This window comes from Stenella coeruleoalba, assembly GCF_951394435.1.
Source record: "Stenella coeruleoalba genome assembly, chromosome: 11".
In the NCBI taxonomy this organism is placed as follows: domain Eukaryota; kingdom Metazoa; phylum Chordata; class Mammalia; order Artiodactyla; family Delphinidae; genus Stenella; species Stenella coeruleoalba.
In genome coordinates, this window is record NC_137157.1 from 3,286,790 (window position 1) to 3,309,856 (window position 23,067).

The 23,067-nt window shown below is 55.7% G+C and overlaps 1 protein-coding gene across 1 annotated transcript in view; it reads right to left on the reverse strand.

The window, feature by feature from the left end:
- TBC1D22A (TBC1 domain family member 22A) overlaps positions 1-23,067 on the reverse strand; it is a 312,955-nt gene that overhangs the window by 257,602 nt on the left and 32,286 nt on the right. The window contains exon 4 of the mRNA XM_079937136.1: positions 20,709-20,885. Coding sequence (XP_079793262.1) covers positions 20,709-20,885 — 177 coding nt within the window. The remainder of the gene's footprint in view (positions 1-20,708; positions 20,886-23,067) is intronic.

A 23,067-nucleotide genomic window follows, 5' to 3' on the forward strand; every position in this document is an offset into this window, starting at 1 on the left:
CTGACAGTTGCAGTCTCCACCCCAACCCTGTGGATGCTGCCCCAGGCACCCCGAGAATTCACTGCAGGCCCTGGACCTTCCAGAGAGGACCCACCCTTCACACGTGACCTCAGGTGGCAGGTAGGGGACACTGACCACACGAAGAGCAGGACCACGGTTCAGGTGGTGAGACACGATGCAGGTAATGATCTGTCTGCAGGGGTCCTCTGTATTTTCCAAGTTTTCCTAACAAGCACGTGTTATTTATGGAATCACAAGGTCTTCTATGCTACAGCAAACCTTCGCCTGGCGACACTGCTGGCTACAGTGAGTTACTGAGGTCTAGCGTTGCCCATGACCTCCCAAAGCCTCGCATAGCCAGAGCCCCACAGCAAGGCTCCAGACACCGTCTGAGCGCTCCCGTTACCTCCGCCCTAGGACCGGGGTTACGACCCAGGGTTCCGAGGCTCCGGCCGAGGGGAGGCCAGGCACTGGTTTTGCTGTGTTTTTTTAAAGCTCCCCAGGAGACAGTGACCGGTGCGTGTGCCCAGGCTGACGCCACTCCGAGCCCCGGGGGCCCCTTCCGTCGCCGACCTGAGCCCCCGCCAGCCCTCCAAGCCAGTCCAAGCCCCGCGGCCTCTGCCAGGCCAGCCTGACCAGCTCACGGGCCCCCCTCAGCTCATGTGCAGCCAGGGCTGGCCGAACCCCTCTTGGGCCACCCGTCCTGGCGCCTGCCGCGTCTCCCCCTCACCTGTGCACACCTCAAGGCCGGGAACTAGTAACCGGGCTCCCCCCGCAGGGCCGCCCACAGCAGAGCCGGACACGACAGGCCCCAGGAGCATCCGACCTGGTGACGGTGGTGCGAGCCTTCGATTCGCTTCTGATGGACGGATTCTCCTTCGAGCCCCCGCAGAAGTCACCTAAGCCCGCTGGAAACCAGCAACGTGACTTGGTGAAGGGCGCAGCGGGGAATTTCCTGAAAACAGGTTTTGGCTGAGATAAAGGCGCCACCACTGAACACCACACGGCAGGTAGCGCCTGCTCTTCAGGGGACCAGACACCACCAGGCAGGGCCCTGAGCCAGGCCCGAGCAGAGCCACAGTGATTCCTAGGGGACTCAGCCCAGGGTCCCCAGAGATACCTTGCAACCAACGTTGTGTGGGAGCGAAGGGGGCCCCAGCGCTGGCCGTGCAGAGGGGGTTGGGAGGCCCAGGGGACAGGCGGGACCGGAGCCACGAGCTTCAAGTGCAGAGACGGGAAGTGGCGAGAAACGCAGCCAGAGAGGAGGGTAGGACCGACCAAAGGTGGGAGACTCTCCCAAGGGGACATTCTGAAAGAGCCGTGAGCAGGGAAACGACACGAGCTTCAGGATAACATCCGAACCGCTTCGCCGTTCCAGAGCCCTGCCGCCCAGCTGCGGCTGGACCCACCTGCCAGGCTCCATCTCCCACAGGGGCACACGCACAGGTGTGCGCACACAGCACAGCCCAGCCACACCTTGCTACTCCTCCCTGTCGGGCAGCGCCTCTCCCTCGCCTCCGTCCTTCGCTCCGACTAAGGTCAGGGACTCCTTCCCCCACTCAACTGGTCTCAGTCCCTCCACAAGCCCAGCAGCAGACTGACCAATACCTCCTGCATCCTCAGTGCCCAGTATGAGGCAGGTGCTTAAGAAATTCGCTCTCCAAAACAACGAAGGAAGAAATCAACAAGTGGATGACAGAATGAGTAACTTAGGGAGAGAGTGAATAGATGAGACGAAGAAACGGCTGCAGCCTTGTTAAAATGCCCACCCGCCAAGGAGGACCCTAGAAAGGCTCGAGCAGCAAAGCCTGAGCAAATCCCACGGAAGGACGGCAGGAGGGCGGGCTCTGAGCGACACAGCATCAGAGGGTCCCAATAAAGTATCGTGTGCCTGGGGCACCTCAATCCAAAACACTGATGTGGATGAAACGAAAGGGCAAAGAGTAACCAAGTCAACGGCGGCTCTCAGACTACACAGGACCCTCGGGGAACCGAAGGGTCACACGCGAGGACACGGCGCCCGACTGACCGACGGTGCTCCTCCATTAATACCAAGCCCGGGCTCGGGATTTATCCTAAGGAAACACAGAAGGTGTGCAGAGTTATGATTGGGGGTGTTCCTTGGGGTCAGTCATAACAATAAATAAAAAACAAAACCAGAACTGAAAACAACTGAAATGCCCGAATAATAGGGGAATGGCTTACGAAATGTGTCACCAATGAGCAAATGGCAGAAACGGCTGTACTTAACGACTGTCACACAGCCGCTAACAACCGTGCTTTGAGAGAACATTACTATCTTGGGAAAGACATCATTTATAACAAGTGAAAATCATGAGATGCACAGAGAGGTACATGCTTAATCCCAAGTCTATAAAAAGGAAGCACACACACACACACACACACACACACACACACACACACACACACACCCATAAAGGCCCTCCCGAAAAGACACAAAGATAAGTTCTTTTAACCCCCTGGGCTACCAGGACAGCAGGTGTACAGCTGGTTTTCATCGTTCTTTCTGACCCTGGTCTTGGGAGGTTGTGTCCACCGCACAGGGTCGTTGTGAGAATAAATCAAGAAAATTCCCAGAGAGTACTGAGTGCCACGCATGGCACAAGATGGGCATCAAAAAATATTCCATGCTATTGTTTTTCTTATGATTATTCACACTACGTGCTAAACTTTAAACACTGAACACTTGTAATTTTAAATTATACTTAGGAAACCAAAGATAGGGTTTCCCTGGTAGCGCAGTGGTTGAGAATCTGCCTGCTAATGCAGGGGACACGGGTTCGAGCCCTGGTCTGGGAAGATCCCACATGCCGCGGAGCAACTAAGCCCGTGCGCCACAACTACTGAGACTGCGCGTCTGGAGCCTGTGCTCCGCAACAAGAGAGGCCGCGATAGTGAGAGGCCCATGCACCGTGATGAAGAGTGGCCCCCGCTTGCCACAACTAGAGAAAGCCCTCGCACAGAAACGAAGACCCAACACAGCCAAAATTAAATTAATTAATTTTTTTTAAAAAAAGTAACTTTAAAAAAAAGAATACCAAAGATAAACAAAGTTAATATTCCACAAGATAAGGCTGTGTTCCTACCATGCAAACCCTGTATATGAAAGATCAAAACATGACTTTGCTAAATACATTTTATACTTTCATATTTGGTTTAGGTAATGGGGATGGAATTTTCAAGTACAGAAGGCTCAAATCTAGAAAAGTTTTAATAACTTCTGATAGGATTGGCACACAGAAGGAAATTCATGCCTTACTAATTCAATATGCATTTTATCGAGGAAATAACCACGAATAAATGGAAGAAAAGAGTGTACTTTAGCGAAGTATTTAACGGTCTGATCGAGAAAGTCATTAAAGTAAAGGGACAAGCAAATGGAACCCAGTGACCTGCATACACAAAGGCCTCGGGCGCCTGAGAGACGCACAATGTTGAAGTGATGCGCGGTGGCGGCCACGTGATCACCACGCGGGCAGCCCTGACACGACACGACACGACAGAGTCCGTCAATGAGGAAGGCACCACGCACCGCAAGAACGCAAAACGGTGAGGCTCAAAAAAGCGTAAAGTGACTTGGAAGGAAGGAACCAAAGCAAGAAAAGATAAATGCTAACTAAGGAATACGCTGAAACAGGCAACTTTAAGTTCACAAGGATTAGGGAACGTTTTCATGTAAACTGAGGGTAGTTCCTAAATTTAACAGTGGTGGTAGGTCCTGAGACAAGGATCACGAAATCCACCCCAGAGCCCTGAGCTAGCTGGCAGCATCTTTCAACTAAAACGCTGGGAGCCTCTGCCCTTCCTCACCAACGTCCACTGAAAGCCCGGTTCACAAAGGCACGCGGGACGCAGCGCCACCCACAGGGCCGCGGGCAGAGGCTCCCAGGAGGGTGGGCCCAGCCGACGGGAGCAGGCTCACCCAGGCTGGGAGGGTGCTGCAGGCAGATGGAGGCCCAGCACCCGACAGAGCGGCGGACCCGCGTGAGCTGAGGAGCCCACTCGCCCCTCAGGCCAGCTGCACGGGGCCCCTATGATCCACGGGACTGCGCGGGTCCGGGTCTGCGCCCCACCACCGGCCAGCTCCAAACAACCTCACTGGCTTGAGCCGGCTGTGGCCGCGGGGTGTGCAGAGAAGAGTGGGCCGGTGTCCGGGAGAGAGCAGGCCAGGGAGGGGGGCAAGGGACCCACAAACGCGCGGGGCAGTTCCAGACAGCTTGGGTTCAAAGCACAGCTAACTCAGTCGCGGCCGCATTTCAGAGTGTCGCCCACACGCTGTCACCTGCAGCCCTTCGGTAGGATCATCACAAAGGAACAGAGGCCAGATTAACCTGCCCAAAGTGCGGCTCTGATCATTCCACTCCCAGACCCCAAACCCTCGCGGCTCCCACCTGCCCACAGAACGAGTCACTGTATCCAAGGCTCTCGGGCCTCTGCTGCCATTGGCCCGACTCCTTGATTTTGCCCATGAGGAGGCCAAGGATGCAGCAAGTGACCAGAAGGCGTGAAGGCGGCAGAGGCAGGGTGTGAACCCGAGATCTCAGCATCTGTGCCCCACTCGCCGCGCGGCTTGCGGGATCGTGGTTCCCCAACTCAGCGAAAGCGCTAACCACTGGGCAGCCAGGGGATTCCCCATCACAGTGTCTGTCTCTCTCTCTCTCTCTCTCTCCCACTGCCCCACGGCTGCCCGACCTGCCAAGCTCCGGTCCCGCCTGCACCCCTGGCTTCTCCCACCGCTGCATCTTCAAAGAAGCCTCGTCCCTGCAGCGCGGCCGCCTCAGGACAACGACAAGCTCCCTCAGACGCCGCTGCCTCCAAGTGTTGGTTCTGCTGGCCGGGAGGCCGGCAGACGGCGACCACGTCACGGCCGCCCGACTCTAGGGACAGCACACGGCTCCCGCGCGGTGTGCTCAGCGCCTCGGCAGAGGTGGTGTCGCTGCGCTGTTGTCGCTGCTGCTGCTGCGGCTGTCAGGGCTCAGCTCCACTCGCCATGTCTCCTCCCCAGCAGCCTGCTGCCCTGTGCCCAGGGTGTGTCCTGGACCACAGCCTAACACAGCCACGCTGCCCGAAGCCAAAAGCCACCAAGGCCGGTTGTAGATGACCACAGCAGCCCACCCCCGGCTCTGGCGGCAAACTGGGGGTAAAGCCTCCCCTCCTTAAGGTGAGCCCGCCCTCCGCGGAACAACCGAGCAGCCCAGGAGGCTCAGCTACAGGGGTGGGCGTGCAAGGACATGAGTGGGAAGGGAGTGAGTGGCCCGGGCGTGCCCAGTGCCCGGACGCACCACAGAGCGAGCTCCACACCGCTGGCTGCCCCAACAAACTTCGCCCCGCAGTACGCCCTGAGCACACTCACAATGCCGGCTCTGACAGCAGTAAACGTAACCTGGACACGAGGTAAGGACAAAGCACGTAAGCCCCAAAGGAAAGGACAGGCTCACAACCAAGGTGTCCACAGCGTCGGGAGACGCGAGCGGGCTTCACCTCCCTGGTCCTGCACCCGGACAGAGTTTTTAGGTGGTGCCCACACCCGCGGCAATGACCCCGGAGAGCATAACGACAAGTGAACACACTGCCTTTCCAACCCTTCCAGAACACTGCTCCACACCTAAGCCCCTCGTCCCCACCAGAGGCAGCTTGTTGGGGCAGCAGGAGCACGAAGCCTGCAGTCAGGATGGGCCATCCATTCTGACGCAGCCACTTCCACCGGCGACTCGGTAAGATGGGAAGACCACAGCCGACCCTGGCGGCCCCACGGGCTCAGGGCAGGAAGTCGGGCACCGCACCTGGCCCAGGCGGGGATCCAGAAGCGCACGCCCGGTAGGACCAGCTCTCGGGCAGCAGGAAGGGGAAAGCCCTCACCAGGGGACTTCCCAAGGTCCTGCTGTGCGCACGCGCGCGCGCGCACACACACACACACACACACACACACACACACACACACACACACACACACACAATATGATGCATCATATTTTCTGGGAGGTGATTTAATCTGTAATTGAATAACGTCGAACCACAGGGCACACCTGAAGAGGGGCAACCCAAAGAGTGAAGGGAAGACCTACCTCTTCAGTTGATTATATGCATAAAAAATCCCCTATTGTGTAACTGCTGTTACACCAAAAAACAAACAGACAAACAAAACCTCCTGATGACTACATTTCCGACAATTTTTTTTTATTGGAGTATGATTGCTTTACAATGGTGTGTTAGTCTCTACTTTATAACAAAGTGAATCAGTTATCCATGTACATATGTCCCCATATCCCCTCCCTCTTGCGTCTCCCGCCCTCCCACCCTCCCTATCCCACCCCTCTGGGTCGTCACAAAGCACTGAGCTGATCTCCCTGTGCTATGCAGCTGCTTCCCACTAGCTATCTACCTTACGTTTGGTAGTGTATATATGTCCATGCCACTCTCTCACTTCGTCCCAGCTTACCCTTCCCCCTCCCCGTGTCCTCAAGTCCATTCTCCAGTAGGTCTGTGTCTTTGTTTCCGTCTGGCAATTCTTTTGCATTAAGAATTTTTTTTTTTTTTGCAGTACGCAGGCCTCTCTCTGCTGTGGCCTCTCCCGTTGTGGAGCACAGGCTCCGGACGCGCAGGCTCAGCGGCCATGGCTCACGGGCCCAGCCGCTCCACAGCATGTGGGATCCTCCCGGACCAGCGCATGAACCCGTGTCCCCTGCATCGGCAGGCGGACTCTCAACCACTGCACCACCAGGGAAGCCCAAGAATATTTTTGATTGAGGTGTAACTGGCCTACTATAGTAGTTTCAGGTATACAAGGTAATGATCACCTCACTGAGTCTAGTTAACACCATCACCACACAGTTACAAAATGTGTTTTTCTTGTGATGAGAACTTTTAAGATCTACCCTCTTAGCAGCTTTCAAATACGCAGTACAGTATTACTTCACAACGGGAAGCTTGTTCCTTTTGACCCCCTTCGCCCATTCCACCTGCCCCTAACCCCCCCACCTCTGGCAACCACCAACCTGTTCTCCGCATCTGTGAGCTCGTTGTTTTTGGTTTTGTTTTAGATTCCACAGGTAAGTGAGGTCATATGGTATTTGTCTTTCTCTGACTTACTTCACTTAGCATAATGCCCTCAAGGTTCATCCATGTTATCGCAAACGGCAATATTTCATTCTTTTTATGGTTGAATGATATCCCGCTGCGCACGCGCGTGTGTGTGTATCACATCTTCTTATCCACTCATCCGCTGACAGACACCTAGGTTGTTCCCACGTGTTGGCAATTGCAAACAATGCTGCAGTGAACGTGGGGGTGCAGATTTCTTCCTTTACGGGGTCATGAGGATGTTCTCATTGAGAATATTGCAGGCGGGGCACAAACGTTAGGTGACTGCACAACACTGTGAGTGCACCAGCTACCACTGATCTGTGCAGGTTAAAACGGTTCAGAGTATGTTATGGGAATTGCACCTCCATTTTTTTTAAAGGAATATTTTACTTGAGAGTTTGATGATTTGTATGCCAGGCTGACACTAGTGAATAAAATGATGACTACGCTAAGTATCACCTATTCTCAGGCTCCCCAACGTGTACAAAGTGAGAAAAGAGGCCCGTGAGACTAATATGCTTCCATTTGCATTTTACGGAGAACGGGGGCTGGGGGGGCGACGTATACACACCCATCCATACAGTCACTTGAATAAACACAGGGCACTTATGAACGGGGGTAAGAAACAGAAGGGGAGCCACTGGCCTGGGGACGGAGATTTATTTGTCATTATGTAAACCCTTAGCGACCAATTGAATTTTTTAATATTGCATGATGTAGCTTTTTCAATTAAAAAAAAACTAGTAAACAAAAGATACGAATGAACATCACCAGTTCCCAAACTTTAAGTGCTCTCACAACTCCCCCTCCTGCAGAATCTCGAGGAACAACGTTCCTGTTAGTGCATTTACAGTACGTATTTTGAATACCGTTAAATATGTCTAGATTTTGACTAAGCATATAAATTAAATGTTGATTTAGACAGATACACAACTTTAATAACAATTTTAAGTAAAGATCATTCTCAAAACATTATATAGCCATTAAAAATGATGGTTATGAAGACTGCAGCAAGGTGGGAAAGGCGCATGAGGTGATATTAACTGGATCGGGGTGACAAGTGGCGTCTGCATCCTCGCTGCCACTGTGGAGAGAGGTGGGTAGGCTCCACTGGGAAAGGCAGTGATGCAGACCCGCACCAGCGCCAGGGCGAGCCTGCTGCACTGCACGGACCGCTCCTCACGGGACTGCTTCCCAAAGCCAGGTGGAGGCAAGCACCATTAGACCCATTTTACAGGTGGGGAGACTAACGCCGAAAGAAGTCTGGGGGAAAAAAACTGCCCAGGTCACTCTGCCAGTAAATGGCAAAGCGTGGCCATGACCTGATGTGACCCCAAAGCCCACAGGCTTGTTTTCCACACTCCTCTGTCCCCCAAGAGGCCAGAGATGGGGGGCAAGGTGACTGGCCATCATGGCCGCTGACTTTTCTATATTGTGGTTGTTCTTACTTCTAGAACCTAAAACAACACATAGGTTAAAACACGGATTTAAAAAGACATCCTTAACTAATTTTTTCAGACTATCTTATCCTAAGAAAAAGGGTATTTCATTTTTTTAAGCACTTTAAGCAAGCCTGAACCTTTTCCCTTTAGGACCAATTTGAGTACAGTCTAAGATTTCACCAGAAAGCCTCAGTTTGTATTAGTATCTCAAGACCTGGCTCAAAACCAAAACCAAAGCCTTGCTCGGCAGCGCCTCACTCCTCATGGCAAATTCAGGATAAAGATGATTTTCTTCACTTCCTGACACAAAACCCAGCGCTGCCTTGTTTCTCTAACTTCCTTCCTGTGTCCTACCCGATTGTGAGGCCAACCCAAGTGACTTCTCATCTCCCACGCCCTGCACTTCTATTCATCAGGAATTTCTCCCTTTTTCTCCTTTTGGTCACGTGCGATCTAACCCTGCACCAAATCTCTAAAACTGGACTGCGTGTCCTGGTACAGTGAGTGCAGAGGACGTGCAGGGAGCCCCGGGCTGCTGCCGCCTGTGGGCTTACCCTCAGGCAGGCCCTCCTCCTCCTCTGAGTCTCAGTTTCCTCATCTGCAAAATGGGGCCGCTCTGCTGATCGCTTAGGGCAGCACAGAACCCGTGAGGAAACCTGTGGGGAAGACCTTCACAAACAGAGGCCTTCCTCCCTGACAAGGGCAGGCTGGTGCTGTGCGGTGACCACACAGTGCTGCGTCTCGTCGAGCAGGAAAGCTGCCGTAGACTGTTTGTGTCCCCAAAGGGCCTATGTTAAATCCCGACTCCCAGGGTGACGGTTCAGAGGTGGGGGCTGTAGGACGTGCTTAGATCACAAGGTGGGGTCCCCCTGGATGGGATTAGTGCCCTGATAAAGAGGCTCAGGGAGCGCCCTCGCCCCTTCGGCCGCTGGAGCACAGTAAGAAGGCGCCATCTATGAACCTCACCAGGTACAGAATCTGCCGTCGGGGCCTTGACCCTGAACTTCTCAGCCTCCAGAACCACGAGAAATAAATGTCAGCTGTAGCCGCCCAGCCCACGGTATTCTGTTCCAGCATTACCACACCGATAATGCACTTCCTCGCTTTCTATGCTGAAACTAGAAACCCACTCAGGGCGAAGCAGCCCGTGGGCCTCGGCGCCACGCAGGGCAGGATCCTTGGCACGGGCTCAGAGGTCCACAACCACCGGCACACCCTGCAGCCAGGTGACCGGCCATTTCAGACGGCGTCCGTGAGCACCTGCACCCCACAGACTCGTGGGCCTGCAGAGTGAAGCTTTCAAATGAGCGCAGTGTCGAGCTGAGCAGGCGACCGCAGCCCCTGGGCCCGTCAAGTGAAGAGCAAACCACCGATCGTCACTGGAGCACAGCGTGGACCAGGACTAGGCCCTGTCCAGGCATCCCTGCCCCCTGCTCCTCCGCGCGGCCCCTGAGCGTGTCGCACACATCCACTCCTGTCGCGTGACTCAGCTTACAGTCTCCTGACCTGCCACAGTCAGGGGCCCCATCCTCAGGGCAGTTCAAGAGCGGGGGTCCAGGACGTGCAAACACGGGGCCCCACATCTGGCCTCTCCTGCCCCACCACCCCTGCACATGTGACTGCTGTGTTTCCCTCCTGGGAAGGGATAACTCAGGCCCTTTGAGGGTCACAGAGGGCCTGGGAGTGACAAAGTCAAAACGGCACTCGACCTCTTTCTTCTCCACTTTCTTGCTTCTCATCTTTAACACGTGCAACTTCCCTTCCTACCTGTAAGCGTGAACCAGATAGACGGCACAAGAAAGTAACCAGGGCTTCCCTGGTGGCGCAGTGGTTGAGAGTCCGCCTGCCGATGCAGGGGTCACGGGTTCGTGCCCCGGTCCGGGAAGATCCCACGTGCCGCAGAGCAGCTAGGCCCGTGAGCCATGGCCGCTGAGCCCGCGCGTCCGGAGCCTGTGCTCCGCAATGGGAGAGGCCATGGCAGTGAGAGGCCCGCGTACCACAAAAAAAAAAAAAAAAAAAGAGTAACCAAACAAGGGAGCACAGCTGACTCTGGCTCCTGGGATTTTCCTAGGAAGATGGGCAACCAAACCACCCCAGGAAGAAGCACCAGAGTGAGTAGGGCCTCTGTCTGGAAAACACACATGACAGGAACCCAGGAGGGTAAAGTTGAAGTGGACAGCCAGTGTGCCCCGGCCTCTTTGAGCTCCTTCTCAGGGATTCCACATACTTCCATGTACCTGACACAGAGTAAGCTCTCGGTCAAAGCCAGCCACCATCACCAACATCACCACCAACACCACCACTACCACCACCACCATCATCACCAACATCACCACCATCACCAACATCACCATCACCACCACCATCACCAACATCACCATCACCACCACCATCACCAACATCACCATCACCACCACCACCACTACCACCATCACCATCATCATCATCACCACCATAACCATCATCACCACCATCACCACCACCACCATCACCACCATCACCACCACTACCACCACCATCACCACCATCACCACCACTACCACCACCACCACCACCACCACCACCATCACCACCACCACCATCACCACCACTACACCACTACCACCATCACCAACATCACCATCAACATCACCACCATCATCACCACCACCGCCATCACCACCACTACACCATCACCAACATCACCACCACCATCACCACCACCACCATTACCATCACCATCACTACCACCAAGGTCACCACTACCACCATCACCACCACTACACCACCACCACCATCACCAACATCACCACCATCATCACCACCATCACCATCATCACCACCACCATCACCATCACCATCACTACCACCAAGGTCACCACTACCACCATCCCAGAGCCCTTGACTTGATTCTAAAGAAGTCAAAATCCTGCTGCTGTGTTGCCCGCATCCTTCCACACCTACAGGGAATTCCAATTGCTCACCATCTCTTCCAACTTCCCTTCTTCAGAAAACCCTCTTCTTTCTAGCTTCATCTGGCAACTTTACAGGATGTGCATTTCCAGAATGCACAAGATAGGATCTGTGCATTGATTAATTAATTAATTTAAAAGCATTATTTTCTTTGCAGTTTCCAGGACCAGACACCTGGCTATGTGTTGGTTTGTGGTCCTTTGGAATCTGAGCTACATTTGGGGGCAAAACCAGGACACAGGAGGGCTCATTCTAAATACTGTGTCTTTGACTATGAAAATTCAAAGTTCATTCACTCGTTCCCTCCACACCCAAGACTGTGTATACAGTTCAACACAATTCAAACAATTTCTGGGTCTCCACCGTGTGGTCGGGGCAGTGCTAGACACCAGCCATGGGTTAAGTGCTACAATACAAGAAAGACAGTCCCTACCTCAAGGAACCAGAAACCTGGTGGGGTGACAGATTTACACGTGCCTATCTGAGTGGCAAGCACAGCTGGCTGTCCACCCAACATCCACCCCTCCCCCTTCCCTGTAACCGGAACCCCAATTCCAAAGTGCCAACGGCCGAGCCCACGAGATCCTTCTCAGCACCCCTTGCAGCTCGGGGGGCGGGAACCGGGCAGGGGGCACATGACCCAGCTCTGGTCAAACTGCTTTTCTGATAAGACTACAGATGCCATGGTGACTGCCCTTTGCTTTGACACAGGACAATGACCGCCACCTTGTGGCCACGAGCTTAGATCCCTGATGAAATCAATGCCCACAGCTCCCTACCTCCAGACATCCTGCTGAGAAAAATAAACCCCTATTTGTCTAAAGGCCCCTGAGTCTGGTTTTCTGATACCTTCAGCCAAAAGGAATCCTAACCAATCCCCCTCCTCAGCTGGTGAACCACAGAGGCCAAGAGCACTGAGGGGGCCGTGGGGCAGGAGAGAGCAGGCCAATGGACCCCAGCAGCACTTCCTGAGCAAGCGCCGTCACTGGCCCCCATCACTGGACACGAAGACCAGTGGCTCACAGCACGGCCCACGAGGAACTCACAGTCCAGTGGTGAGATGGACACAACCCTGAGAGCTGAGTCACGAGCACAAAGGGCTGCAGGGCAGGGAGCAGACTCCCACACACTCTGCCCACTTTTCCGCTCTCATCCCTCAGACAAAAAAACAGACACCACGGTCTCATGAGTATTCAACTGGTTACTTCATGTCCTGATCTACAAAGGAAATCATTAGAGAAAAAAAGACAAACGTGTAATGGATTGATTTCTCAAACTGCTCCTTTAAAACTGTACAGTAGATGTACAAACTTTTTTTTAATATTTGCTTTTAAGATTATATGCAGGAAATCATCGTCCATGAGAAAGTTACCTGAAAGACCCCTGAAAGGTTTCCTAATTAAACTGAAGATCTGCTCTACCAGAGATATTAAATGAAATGCTTAACTTTCACCAAATCATATTCACTTTGGTTTATTCTAAGCCGAGTGATAACTACACGTAGCTCAAATGCCACACCTAGTAGTGCGAATGCCAGCCAGACAATGAGGATACTGCAGCGGCCATGCAATGAAGTCAGGACCGGCGCGTCTTCTGCAGCTCTCACACTCCCGTCCTGAGCCCAGAAGACAAAGCAAGCTCGGGGAGCCCCTTCTGCGGGGCTCTGAAGGGTTGGCGAGAGCCGATTACAGGTAATGAGAGGAGAGGAGAAAACAGCCATTATTTAGCCAGCGCACACAGCGGCAGTTGCACTTTGTGGCTTTTATTTTTTCCACGTCTCTCACTTTCAATAACATTCCGTGAACTATCATTGCGGAAACCCTACAGCGAGAGCGACACAGAGGGAGGAGCCGTGCGGAGTCCCCTCCTCCGTGGCGGGACTCGGGCGATCAGCCCCCCGTGGGCCGGGCAGAGGCTCTGGGGGGAAGCAGGGCGTCAGTGACACGGGGACGGCGCAGCACGGGGTCCGCACATGTGCAACGGGCCTGGCTGCAGGGAGGATGCTGCCGCAGTTGAGCTGTATTTGAACGTCAGGAATAATTACTTACCTAGTGATTATTTTCACAGAAAGAAAATGAAGCCAGACTGGGAGGACTGCGCCCACCCAAGTAAGGGGGGAAACGTCTCACTGGTGCTCAGCAACCCGTGCCTGCCCTGAGCTCGCACGCCCGGCACCACCAACCCCTAGAAAGAGACCGAGGTCTCCCTCCGGGGGTCGGGGGCAGAGGGCAACGGGTGATCCGAGGAAAACACGGCAGGATGAGAGGGAGTGAAGGTGTGGAGGTGTTCGGGGGTGGGGGGCATGATGGGAGATCCTGATGATGAGGGTCTGTTCGAGCAGAGGCCTGGAGGAAGTGAGTCACGCAGGAAGCCGAGGCAGAGGGACGGCAGAGCACAGGCCCAGGCACGGACGTGCCGCTGCGTCCCGGCGACCGCAGAACTGAGTGAGGGGACGATGGGAGGGGAACAGGCAGGTCGTGGGAGGCCGGGCCTCTCAGGCGTCACCAGGCCGACGGCTGACTCTATGAGTGAGAAGGAGCCGCCAGATGGCTCTGATGGTACCTGATCCGGATCTCATTTCCAAAGGACTGCTGACAGCTGTGCCGAGCACGATGCCGGACATAGGTGCGCGGGGGACGGCGGGGATGGGCTGTCACCATTAGGCGAGAGGCAGTGGCAGGGACCAGGCGGTGGGCTGGAGGTGCTGAGCGCAGGAGACCTGGTGACAGCCCAGAGGTGGGAGTGGGGAGGAGGGAGGAGAAGACGGCGGGGGGCTGGGCCCGGGTCACCAGAGGGGGCACCGCTGTGCAGAGATGGGGGCACGAACGGTGACAGGTTCGGGGGGGGGAGTGAGGGCCTTGGGAAGTCAACTAAGGTGACACGTCCAACCTAGAATCTGCCTTTCAAGGCAGATGAACTTTTTCAAAAACGAACTCCTTGTGTACATTCTTAACGAAAGCTGCTTTGCCAGTGTTCCTCCTGACGTCAGAGAAGATGCTACCAGGGAGAACCAAAGCTGGGGGGCAATCCAGGAGAAGCGGGAAAGAAAGGTGGGGGAGAAGAGCCTGGACCCTGGGCTCTGGCCTCCCTGTCCCCTCACAGAGGCCCCCCCCACCCCGACTGGAGCCCGCACGCACTCTGCTCAGTCAGAATCGGCCTCGGCGGTGCTTGCCTGACAGGAGAGGCTCAGCCAGCCCACAGCCCCACGAGACGCAGTAACCAAGGAAAAGGCACCGGCCGAACGCTGCCTCGGCTCAGCCTGAGATGTGCTCGCTCCTCCCGCTGCTGCATGTGCGCCTACTGCGTGCCAGGCCCTACTATGTGCACCAGGGTTCTGGTCCTGAGCTGCAGGCGGGGACTGCAGGACTCGGGCAGCGTGGTGAATTCATTAACCCTCTTTTAAACCTTCTCTGTTTGTTTCACTAAAAAGTACTTTCTCCCCAAACCTCACAGCTGAGATAAAACCGGGCTGCAGAGGCTCCCTGCCGGGCTCCCTGGAGCCCCGCCTCTTACACTCCAATTACCTTTCAGAAGCTCGGCTGGCGGCAGGGCCCAGGGGAATCTGAGGAAGCGTGTCCAGCTGAACTGGCACCAGCAGGGCAAAGAACCAAATGCTGCCCACACTCCGCTGAGGATCGGGATGCGAGCGCGCGGCTCAGCCAGCGGGTCCAAAGCGCACCGCGGCGGGGGAGCGCGAACACCGCACGCGAGGAGACCTCGACTCCTCTCCCCTGGAGTCTCTGCGCTTGGGCAGCTGCCAGGGGTCCCCGGGGTGGCCATCCCGGCGGGAGTCCTCCCCAAGGCTGAGTTCGCGGAGCTGCCACCTTGTCCCTTCCACATCCTGTTGCCCCTCTGGGACCACCCTCCCCTTTCACAAGGCAGCAGGACAAGCCCGCATGGGCACACACACTCGCAGCCTCCACTGTCCCTGGCTGGGACACAGCAGCGAGGCTGTGGGGCTGCGCCTGGTCCTACGGCTGACGCTGGGCACCGGCGGGCCACCACCCGGACCTTCGGGAACAGGGGTACCGGCAGCCCTGCCACCACAGCCAGGCCACGCCGTCTGCCGTCCACTCCCGGTCCTCCAGCAAGGCCCTCAGCAGAGGAACGAGGACCCGGCCGGCATCGGCCCTGCCCTCGCCACAGGGCCACAGGGTCGCCCCTGCACCAGGGCTCAACCTCCCCAGCTGCGATCAGGAGCCGGCTGCTACCGGGGGCAGGCTCCGGGTGTGTCTGGGTTGGGGGGCGGTGCACACGCATGTCAACACACAGGAAGCACAGTGCCCCACACAGAGTGAGGACCCGAAACACAGCAAGTGTGCAGTTATTTGGATACACTGCCTCCCCTGGCTCTGTTTCACCAGTACCTGATTCTGCCACCTGGTGAAAAAACACCCTTCTTGGGCGTGCCCCGGTTTTGTGTCCATCAGCTGTCCCCCTACGCCCGCAGCCCCTGGGCTCCAGCTGACACAGTCCTGGTGGCCCCTTCTCCCTGGGCCACCAGCTTCCCCTCCCCCAGTCGACCCCCCTAATTTCCTCCCCGTCCCCACAACCCTGCACCTCCCCACTGCTGCGTGGCCTTTTTCCGCTCCCCTGGTTCCAGCCCTGCCAGAGGCTTTGCACAGAGAGAAAGCTGGGGGCCTCCTCCTGGCCTTCTCAGCCCTCCAGACCTGCCCCTCGCTGCCCTGCCGGCCTCCCTCCTCCCCTCCCCTCCCCTCCCCTCCCCTACCAGGCCCTGTCCATCCCCGAAGCTCCATCCCAGGGCAAGACCTCTGCACCCCTGGCCCCTCCCTGGGAAGCTCCAGCCTTTACCCCACACCTCTGTTTTTCTCTCCACTGCGCCTACTACCTTCGGCCGGTTCCTGGAGTGCTGACTGCGTGCATCTGTCTGTCTGTCTGTCCCCGACACTCAACGTCAGCTCCTGAGCGCAGGGACCCTGGGGTCTGTTCCTGGTACACCCCCAGCACCTACAGCAACAGCAGGTGCTCTACAAACACTGGCCGAATGAAGAACTACGTGGGCACCTGACGTCAACCACCTCCGACGTCACAAGGACCCTGCAGGGGAGTCCCAACTCCCCCGTGATGGCTGATGAGACAGGAGGCTGAGTCACCTATCACACTGGCTCCCAGGCTGCACTGCCTCCCCTTCCTGCCATCAGGGCCCCTTGCAGGCAGGGCTGTCCTCCAGCCCCGGGCCCTGAAGGGGCACCGAACTCAAACCCTTGCTTCCTGAGTGAACAACTCCATATCACCCTCCCCCCGCCCCGAAAAAAACCCTCTCCTCCCCATAGCCGTCTCCCGGCACACTCTCCGTCTTAAAGCCCAGCCCGGGTACTCACGGGGTAACTGGACCGTGACCTTGCACCTGGCCTCACTCCCTCTGTGCTCGTGTCTGAATGTCCGGCACCAGGGCTGCGTGTCACACACGGACGACCTCAGAGCCCGGCTGCCACCAGGCGGTCACTCGGCAGGCCTTGGGCTGCACGTGTTTAGCCGATGGCCAACTCACATGCCGGTTCAGACACACGTGGTCACAACGAAAGCCTCCAAGTGTCATTTTCTTGGGCTTCAAAGCAGGCAGCCTTTGCACAAGTAAATATTGAGTCAATGCTAAGAGCAGAGTGAGCTGTTAAGTTCTATTTGCTACTCTCACCCCTATAAGGGAGCACAAACTGAGCAAAGAAGAACAGCGCTCTGACGGGCGGAGCGACATTCTGCAGGTAGAACTGCTTCTGCGGGCAGGCGCTGCTCACGTCAGTGATTTTCTTCTTCAACATTAGCAAATATTTGCCACTTGCACCTTTCACGTAATGTGAAGATAATACATCCCACTGTCTTCCGGAGCTATCTTAACTGCCTTATAAAAACAGGCAATTTGCCGGCTGTGTTTTCTCTTGCCACTAAATACAAATCCAGTAATTCACTTTGAAAGCTTTGGTTTTCTCTTTTTGGTGTTAGAGTTGATACTCACATAGAATTCTAAAGAAAGAAAAAAAACCACAATCCCACAACCGAACAAAAGAATCTGATTTTCTTTTAACCTTTCAATCTATCCATATGTACTCACTTTCCCACAAGCCTTGAAAGCTTCATTTTTTTTTTTTTTTTTTTTTTTTTGCATTACGCGGGCCTCTCACTGCTGTGACCTCTCCCGTTGCGGAGCACAGGCTCCAGACACGCAGGCTCAGTGGCTATGGCTCACGGGCCCAGCCGCTCCGCAGCACGTGGGATCCTCCCAGACCGGGGCACGAACCCACGTCCCCTGCATCGGCAGGCGGACTCTCAACCACTGCGCCACCAGGGAAGCCCGAAAGCTTTATTTTTAAGTACGATTTTATTTTCAGAAGTTACTCCAATGACAAAGTCCACTAGAAGATTCTAACTGGGGGCTCAGAACCTGACCCAGAACTGCCGTTCCCATCAGGCAATCTTGTTTTCACGAGCTATCTCCTTGCCACCTACCATTAGAAGCTGCTGAATGTAACCAAGAAAATATCTGTAAAGTGGCCACATGTCAATGTTATAAAAGTCAAGTAGAGAATAAACAGGCCAGTGCAAATGAAAATAATCAGAAGAAGTAAAATAATTAATCTTTTCTGAGTGTTTATTGAGTGCTGGCCACTCTCCCCAAAACTTCACATGTATCAATATTATCAGCAAAATCTGTACAGTTCCCCCCACTATCCGAAAGTAGAGTGTTTCTATGAAATCTTACATAAGCTGAAATGGCGTGAAGTGAAGACCCAATTTTTGCTTTTCACTTTTTTTCATGAAAGCAAAAACCCCCTCCGGGTTTCCTTCCGTTAGGGAAACAGGTATTGAGTAGGGCTTCCGTGAAAGCGAGGCGGTGTAAAGCGGGGGGCACCTGTGCTGCCACCGCTGTACCTGCAGGTGAACGTGCAGGCTGAGGCCTGGAGGCTACGAGGCTCGCTCCAGGGCACGTGCAGAGGAAGCCCCGCAGGCAGCTGCCCCGGGAGCCCCGCCCTCGCTGCCCACGCACAGCACTCCGCTCCTCACGCACGGTCCCCTTCCCTCGGGCTCGGAGCATGAGACTTCCACGCACCGAGGCCCCCAAGCTCTCCCTCCCCGAGCTCCCCACGGCCAGGGATGCTCCAGGAATGTCAGGTCAGGGTGGGGAACAGGTGTTCTTCTTCTGTCGGAAGAACAGCTCTTGCGTCTGTAATGAGAGCAAGTCAGGAAAACCCTAAGGGCCCCTCGGGAGGGGCAGCGAATAACCGGTGTGGCGGCCGCAGACAGACAGGCTCACTGCCGACCCCACACAGGGGCCACAGCCTCTCCCTAGTACTATCGGGAAATACATGGTTAAATTTAAAAGGTGAGCAGAACAGCGTTACCATTCGTATGGAGAGGAAAGAAAAAAATATATGTAACGACACACAGACCCAAGTACCTCTCTACACATCACCTCTGAATCACCAAAGGAACAAGAGTAACTTTTTGGGGGGAAGAACTGGCAGACACCCCCTGAAGCAGGGATCAGAGCTGGCTTCATCAACCTCAGGACAAACCAGCACCCTGCCCTCCTGCTACGACGACCAAGAAGGCAAATCAATTAAGTGCTGTTCCTACCAAAAACAGCCGGCCCAAATCTCACCAGGGGAACGTGAAACAAGACACTCCGAAGGGCCTACGCTCTTCCAAGACCACAAGGCGAGGCCGGAGCATCACTCCAGCTAACAAGACGAGAGACGTGGCAACCGAACGCCACGCATGATCCTGCAGTGGGTTCTGGACGAGGAAGAAAGGTATCATGGGTGCTACTGGGACAAGCGTCAAGATGTGAACGTGGGCCGTGCGTTAGAGAGCAGTGCCGCGTGGATGTTTAATTTCCTGACTTTGACAGCGATATCATGACAACATCGAGAGGGTGTCTTTGTTCTTAGGAAATAATGAAGTCTCGCGGGGCAGATGGCTCAAACGGTTCAGGAACAGCATGTCTGCACGTAAGCGCACACACACACAGAATGCAATGGGGCAAAACGTAAACAACCGGTGAATCTGGGCAAGGAGCGTACGGGGGCGCTCGTGCTGTTCTTGCAACTTTTCCGTAAATTTGAAATCACATCGAAATCAAAAGTTTAACACAACATGTGCGCAGACCATCTCTGGAAGATGACACCTGGAACCGGGCAAAGGGGGAGAGGCGAGCTGGGGAAGGGAAAGGGCTCATCTTCCCTCTGCACCTACCAAAGACAGCCGGCCCAAATCTCTGTGCCGTGCGACTCTGCAGGCAAAAACTGAACAAAACTAAGAAGAAAACACCCACGGTGAGAACGGCACCCGGGCTGGAGCAGCACCTTCCGAGCTTCAGGATCTTTCCAAGGACGCCCTCCTCCGGCCTCACGAACCAGGCCCGCGGCTTCGGCTTCCGCAGGCTCGTCCTGGGCCGCGGCCGCCTCCCTCCGCGGGCCTCATGCGCCACCTGCTGGCCACGCGGGGCACTGCCCGCCGTGGCGCCCAGCCCGCGGAGCGCAACCATGAGGGACTACAGCCACCTCCACCCTCCCGAAAGCTCCGGCATCGGGCAGAACGCCCAGTGCAGAGTGGCACTCAACAGGGATGAGATCCATAAATAGAAGAACACAGATCTGAGTGGAATTCCAGCAGAACTTGAAAGCAAGCACGCCTCAGCCTGGCTGCAGAGCGTCCAAGCGGGTATCATGACCCATGAGAACCACGCCTGTGACTGTCCTGTCCCCTGCTGGCCCCTCCACCCAAGACCTGTCTTGCCCCCTGCCCCCTGAAGTGCTCACACTCTACGCAGACCCACTGGGCCCCTGCAGGAAGGTGCGAAGTCAGCCACCGTCAGGACGTCCGTCACCGGCCCGGATCACCGGCCCCACGACCACTATGAAGGACAAGGATGTCCACCTGGCCGGCCCTGCAGAGCTCCCCAAGGCAGTGCTAAGAAGCCAGAAGAGTGCAACTGGGCATTAAGGAAAACAGATCAGAAAATGCTGATCGAATTGCAGAGGAAGCACATTAATAAACACGTCGACAGTAAACTTTCAGGACAAACGGCTCTCGTCTTAGTGATCTACTGGCATGAAACACAACAGATCAACCTCTCACCAGGTGAATTACACGGGGAGCAAGTGCGTTAAATGGCAGCAGACTGGCCTTCAGAGCTGCACCCCCTTTAGAAACGAGGCACAGCCGGCGTGGCCTCGCCCACAGGGGACTCACCGAGGTCTGTGTTGGGGCCAGCAAGGAGCTGTTTGAACTTGTCCAGCCGGGAGGCCTCTCTTTCACTTAAGGCTGAGCTGCTGAGGGTACTGGGCTCAGGCACCCCACCCAGTGCCACAGTCGCCGAGTGCGGGAGAGACTGGGATCTCTGCAGAGGGACGGCATCACTGGCGCTTCCTGCAGAGGGAGGGGGAGAGAACAGAGGTGAGGCTCCGGACACACCCACACCCACGCCCACCACTAAGGAGGCCTCACACATGCCTCGCTGCTCTCCCTCCGTGGATCTGCCATCACCGAGCAGCGAGGACCTGGTTTCTTGAGGGATAAAATGAACCTAGCTCACACCCATGGAGCGTGCCGGCCCTCCTGGTAGAGGGGTGTTCCCCAGTGAAACAGACGCACCCCACGAAAAACAAGACACTGACAACCACACAACCGTAGACCAGGTCTGTCAGGGCTGCCAACAGTCTGGGCCTGCCTGGGTGACACGCCCCGAGGATCTGCTGGTGTAGGGCAGGGGGGAGGATGCCTGCACGGGTCACCCGGGCCTGGCATGGAGGGAAGCCACCAAGGCACACGTGAAGGGAGCATGAAGCCCATGGAGGTGCTGAGGACTGTCTGAACGTCCCAGGTCTCCCCGAGCCCCAGGAGGGAGGTCAGGCAAGGACCGTCACCCAGAGAAAGCAGAAGAAGCTAGATCCCCCACTGCAGGTGGAGACGGGGGGCCACCAGAGTGCAAGCTTGCCCAGCCCTCACCCAGGCACCACTGACCTGAGACAGACTGAAGGGCTGCCCACAAGGACCCACAAGAGGGCCTGAAGTGACACTGCGCGCACCCAGCACCCGGGACTGGGGACAGGCAAAGGAAAGAGCAGAGGGCCCTCAGGTCACTTGACAAAGAGCCTCCAGGGACCAGCACGGGACCCACAAGCAAGAGGCCCTGAAAGGCTGTAGACCCCCGGGCCCAGATTGCATTGAGCAATCGCATCTTCCAAAACTGAAATTTAAAGTAAAGGGCTTCCCTGGTGGCGCAGTATTTAAGAATCCACCTGCCAATGCAGGGGACACGGGTTCAAGCCCTGGTCCAGGAAGGTCCCACATGCTGCAGAGCAACTAAGCCCGTGCGCCGCAACTACTGAGCCTGCGTGCCACAACTACTGAGCCTGCAAGCCAAAACTACTGAGCCTACGTGCTACAACTGTTGAAGCCCAAGCACCTAGAGCCCGTGCTCCGCAACAAGAGAAGACACCACAATGAGAAGCCCGCGCACCGCAACAAAGAGTAGCCCCCGTTCGCCGCAGCTAGAGAAAGCCCACGTGCAGCAATGAAGACCCAACGCAGCCAAAAATTAATTTACTTAAAAAAAAAAAAAAAAAAAAACGGGGCTTCCCTGGTGGCGCAGTGGTTGAGAATCTGCCTGCTAATGCAGGGGACACGGGTTCGAGCCCTGGTCCGGGAAGATCCCACATGCCGTGGAGCAACTAGGCCTGTGAGCCACAACTACTGAGCCTGTACGTCTGGAGCCTGTGCTCCGCAACAAAAGAGGCCGCGATAGTGAGAGGCCCGCGCACCGCGATCAAGAGTGGCCCCCGCTTGCCACAACTAGAGAAAGCCCTCGCACAGAAACGAAGACCCAACACGCAAAAATTAATTAATTAATTAATTTTTAAAAAAAAAAAGTACAGTAAAAGCTAAGCTCCGGGAAATGGGGCAAGGAGCAAGCAACGCGCAGCGAACATGCTAACGCCGGCCTCCGGCAGCAGCTGTCAGAAGGGAGCTGCCGTGCTTTCCAGCAAACACACGGGCAAGGCTCCCAAGGGGGCCCGCGGGGCACCAAGATGGCCCAGGCCTCCGGGCAGAGTCTGGCCCAGTTACACTTCCAGAAAAGCCTGCAAACGTGGCGCAGCGCTGAGAGCACCTCCCGCTTCGGGGCTCTGCGAGGACAGGCTGGAGTGGTGAGGGGAAGGCAGAGGTGGCGGGACTCAGAGCTCCCCTCCCTCCCGGGGACCTGCTCTTCCCAGTGGTCCTCGTGAGTCTGCAGGAGGCGCCGCAGCAGGGGCGGGGCCCGCGGCAGCGCGGAGCAAACGTGCTCGCTTTTATCTATCTGCGATCGCAGAGATGCTCCGTGTGACTTTATTCAGACCCTAATGGCCCCACTTGCCCCTGAGCCCCATTCGAAGGTGGGGCTGGTGGGATCTGGAAGGTAAAGCAAGAGCAGCGGCCCCCAAGGAAACAGTCTACAGCCAGGCCTCTCATCACCGCGAGTGGAAAACACGTCAACGTCCCGCCTCCAGGGCCCCCGAGAGTGTGATTTAACCGCCACCCATTGGTGTCCATACGAGACCCGCTCGCGGCTGGG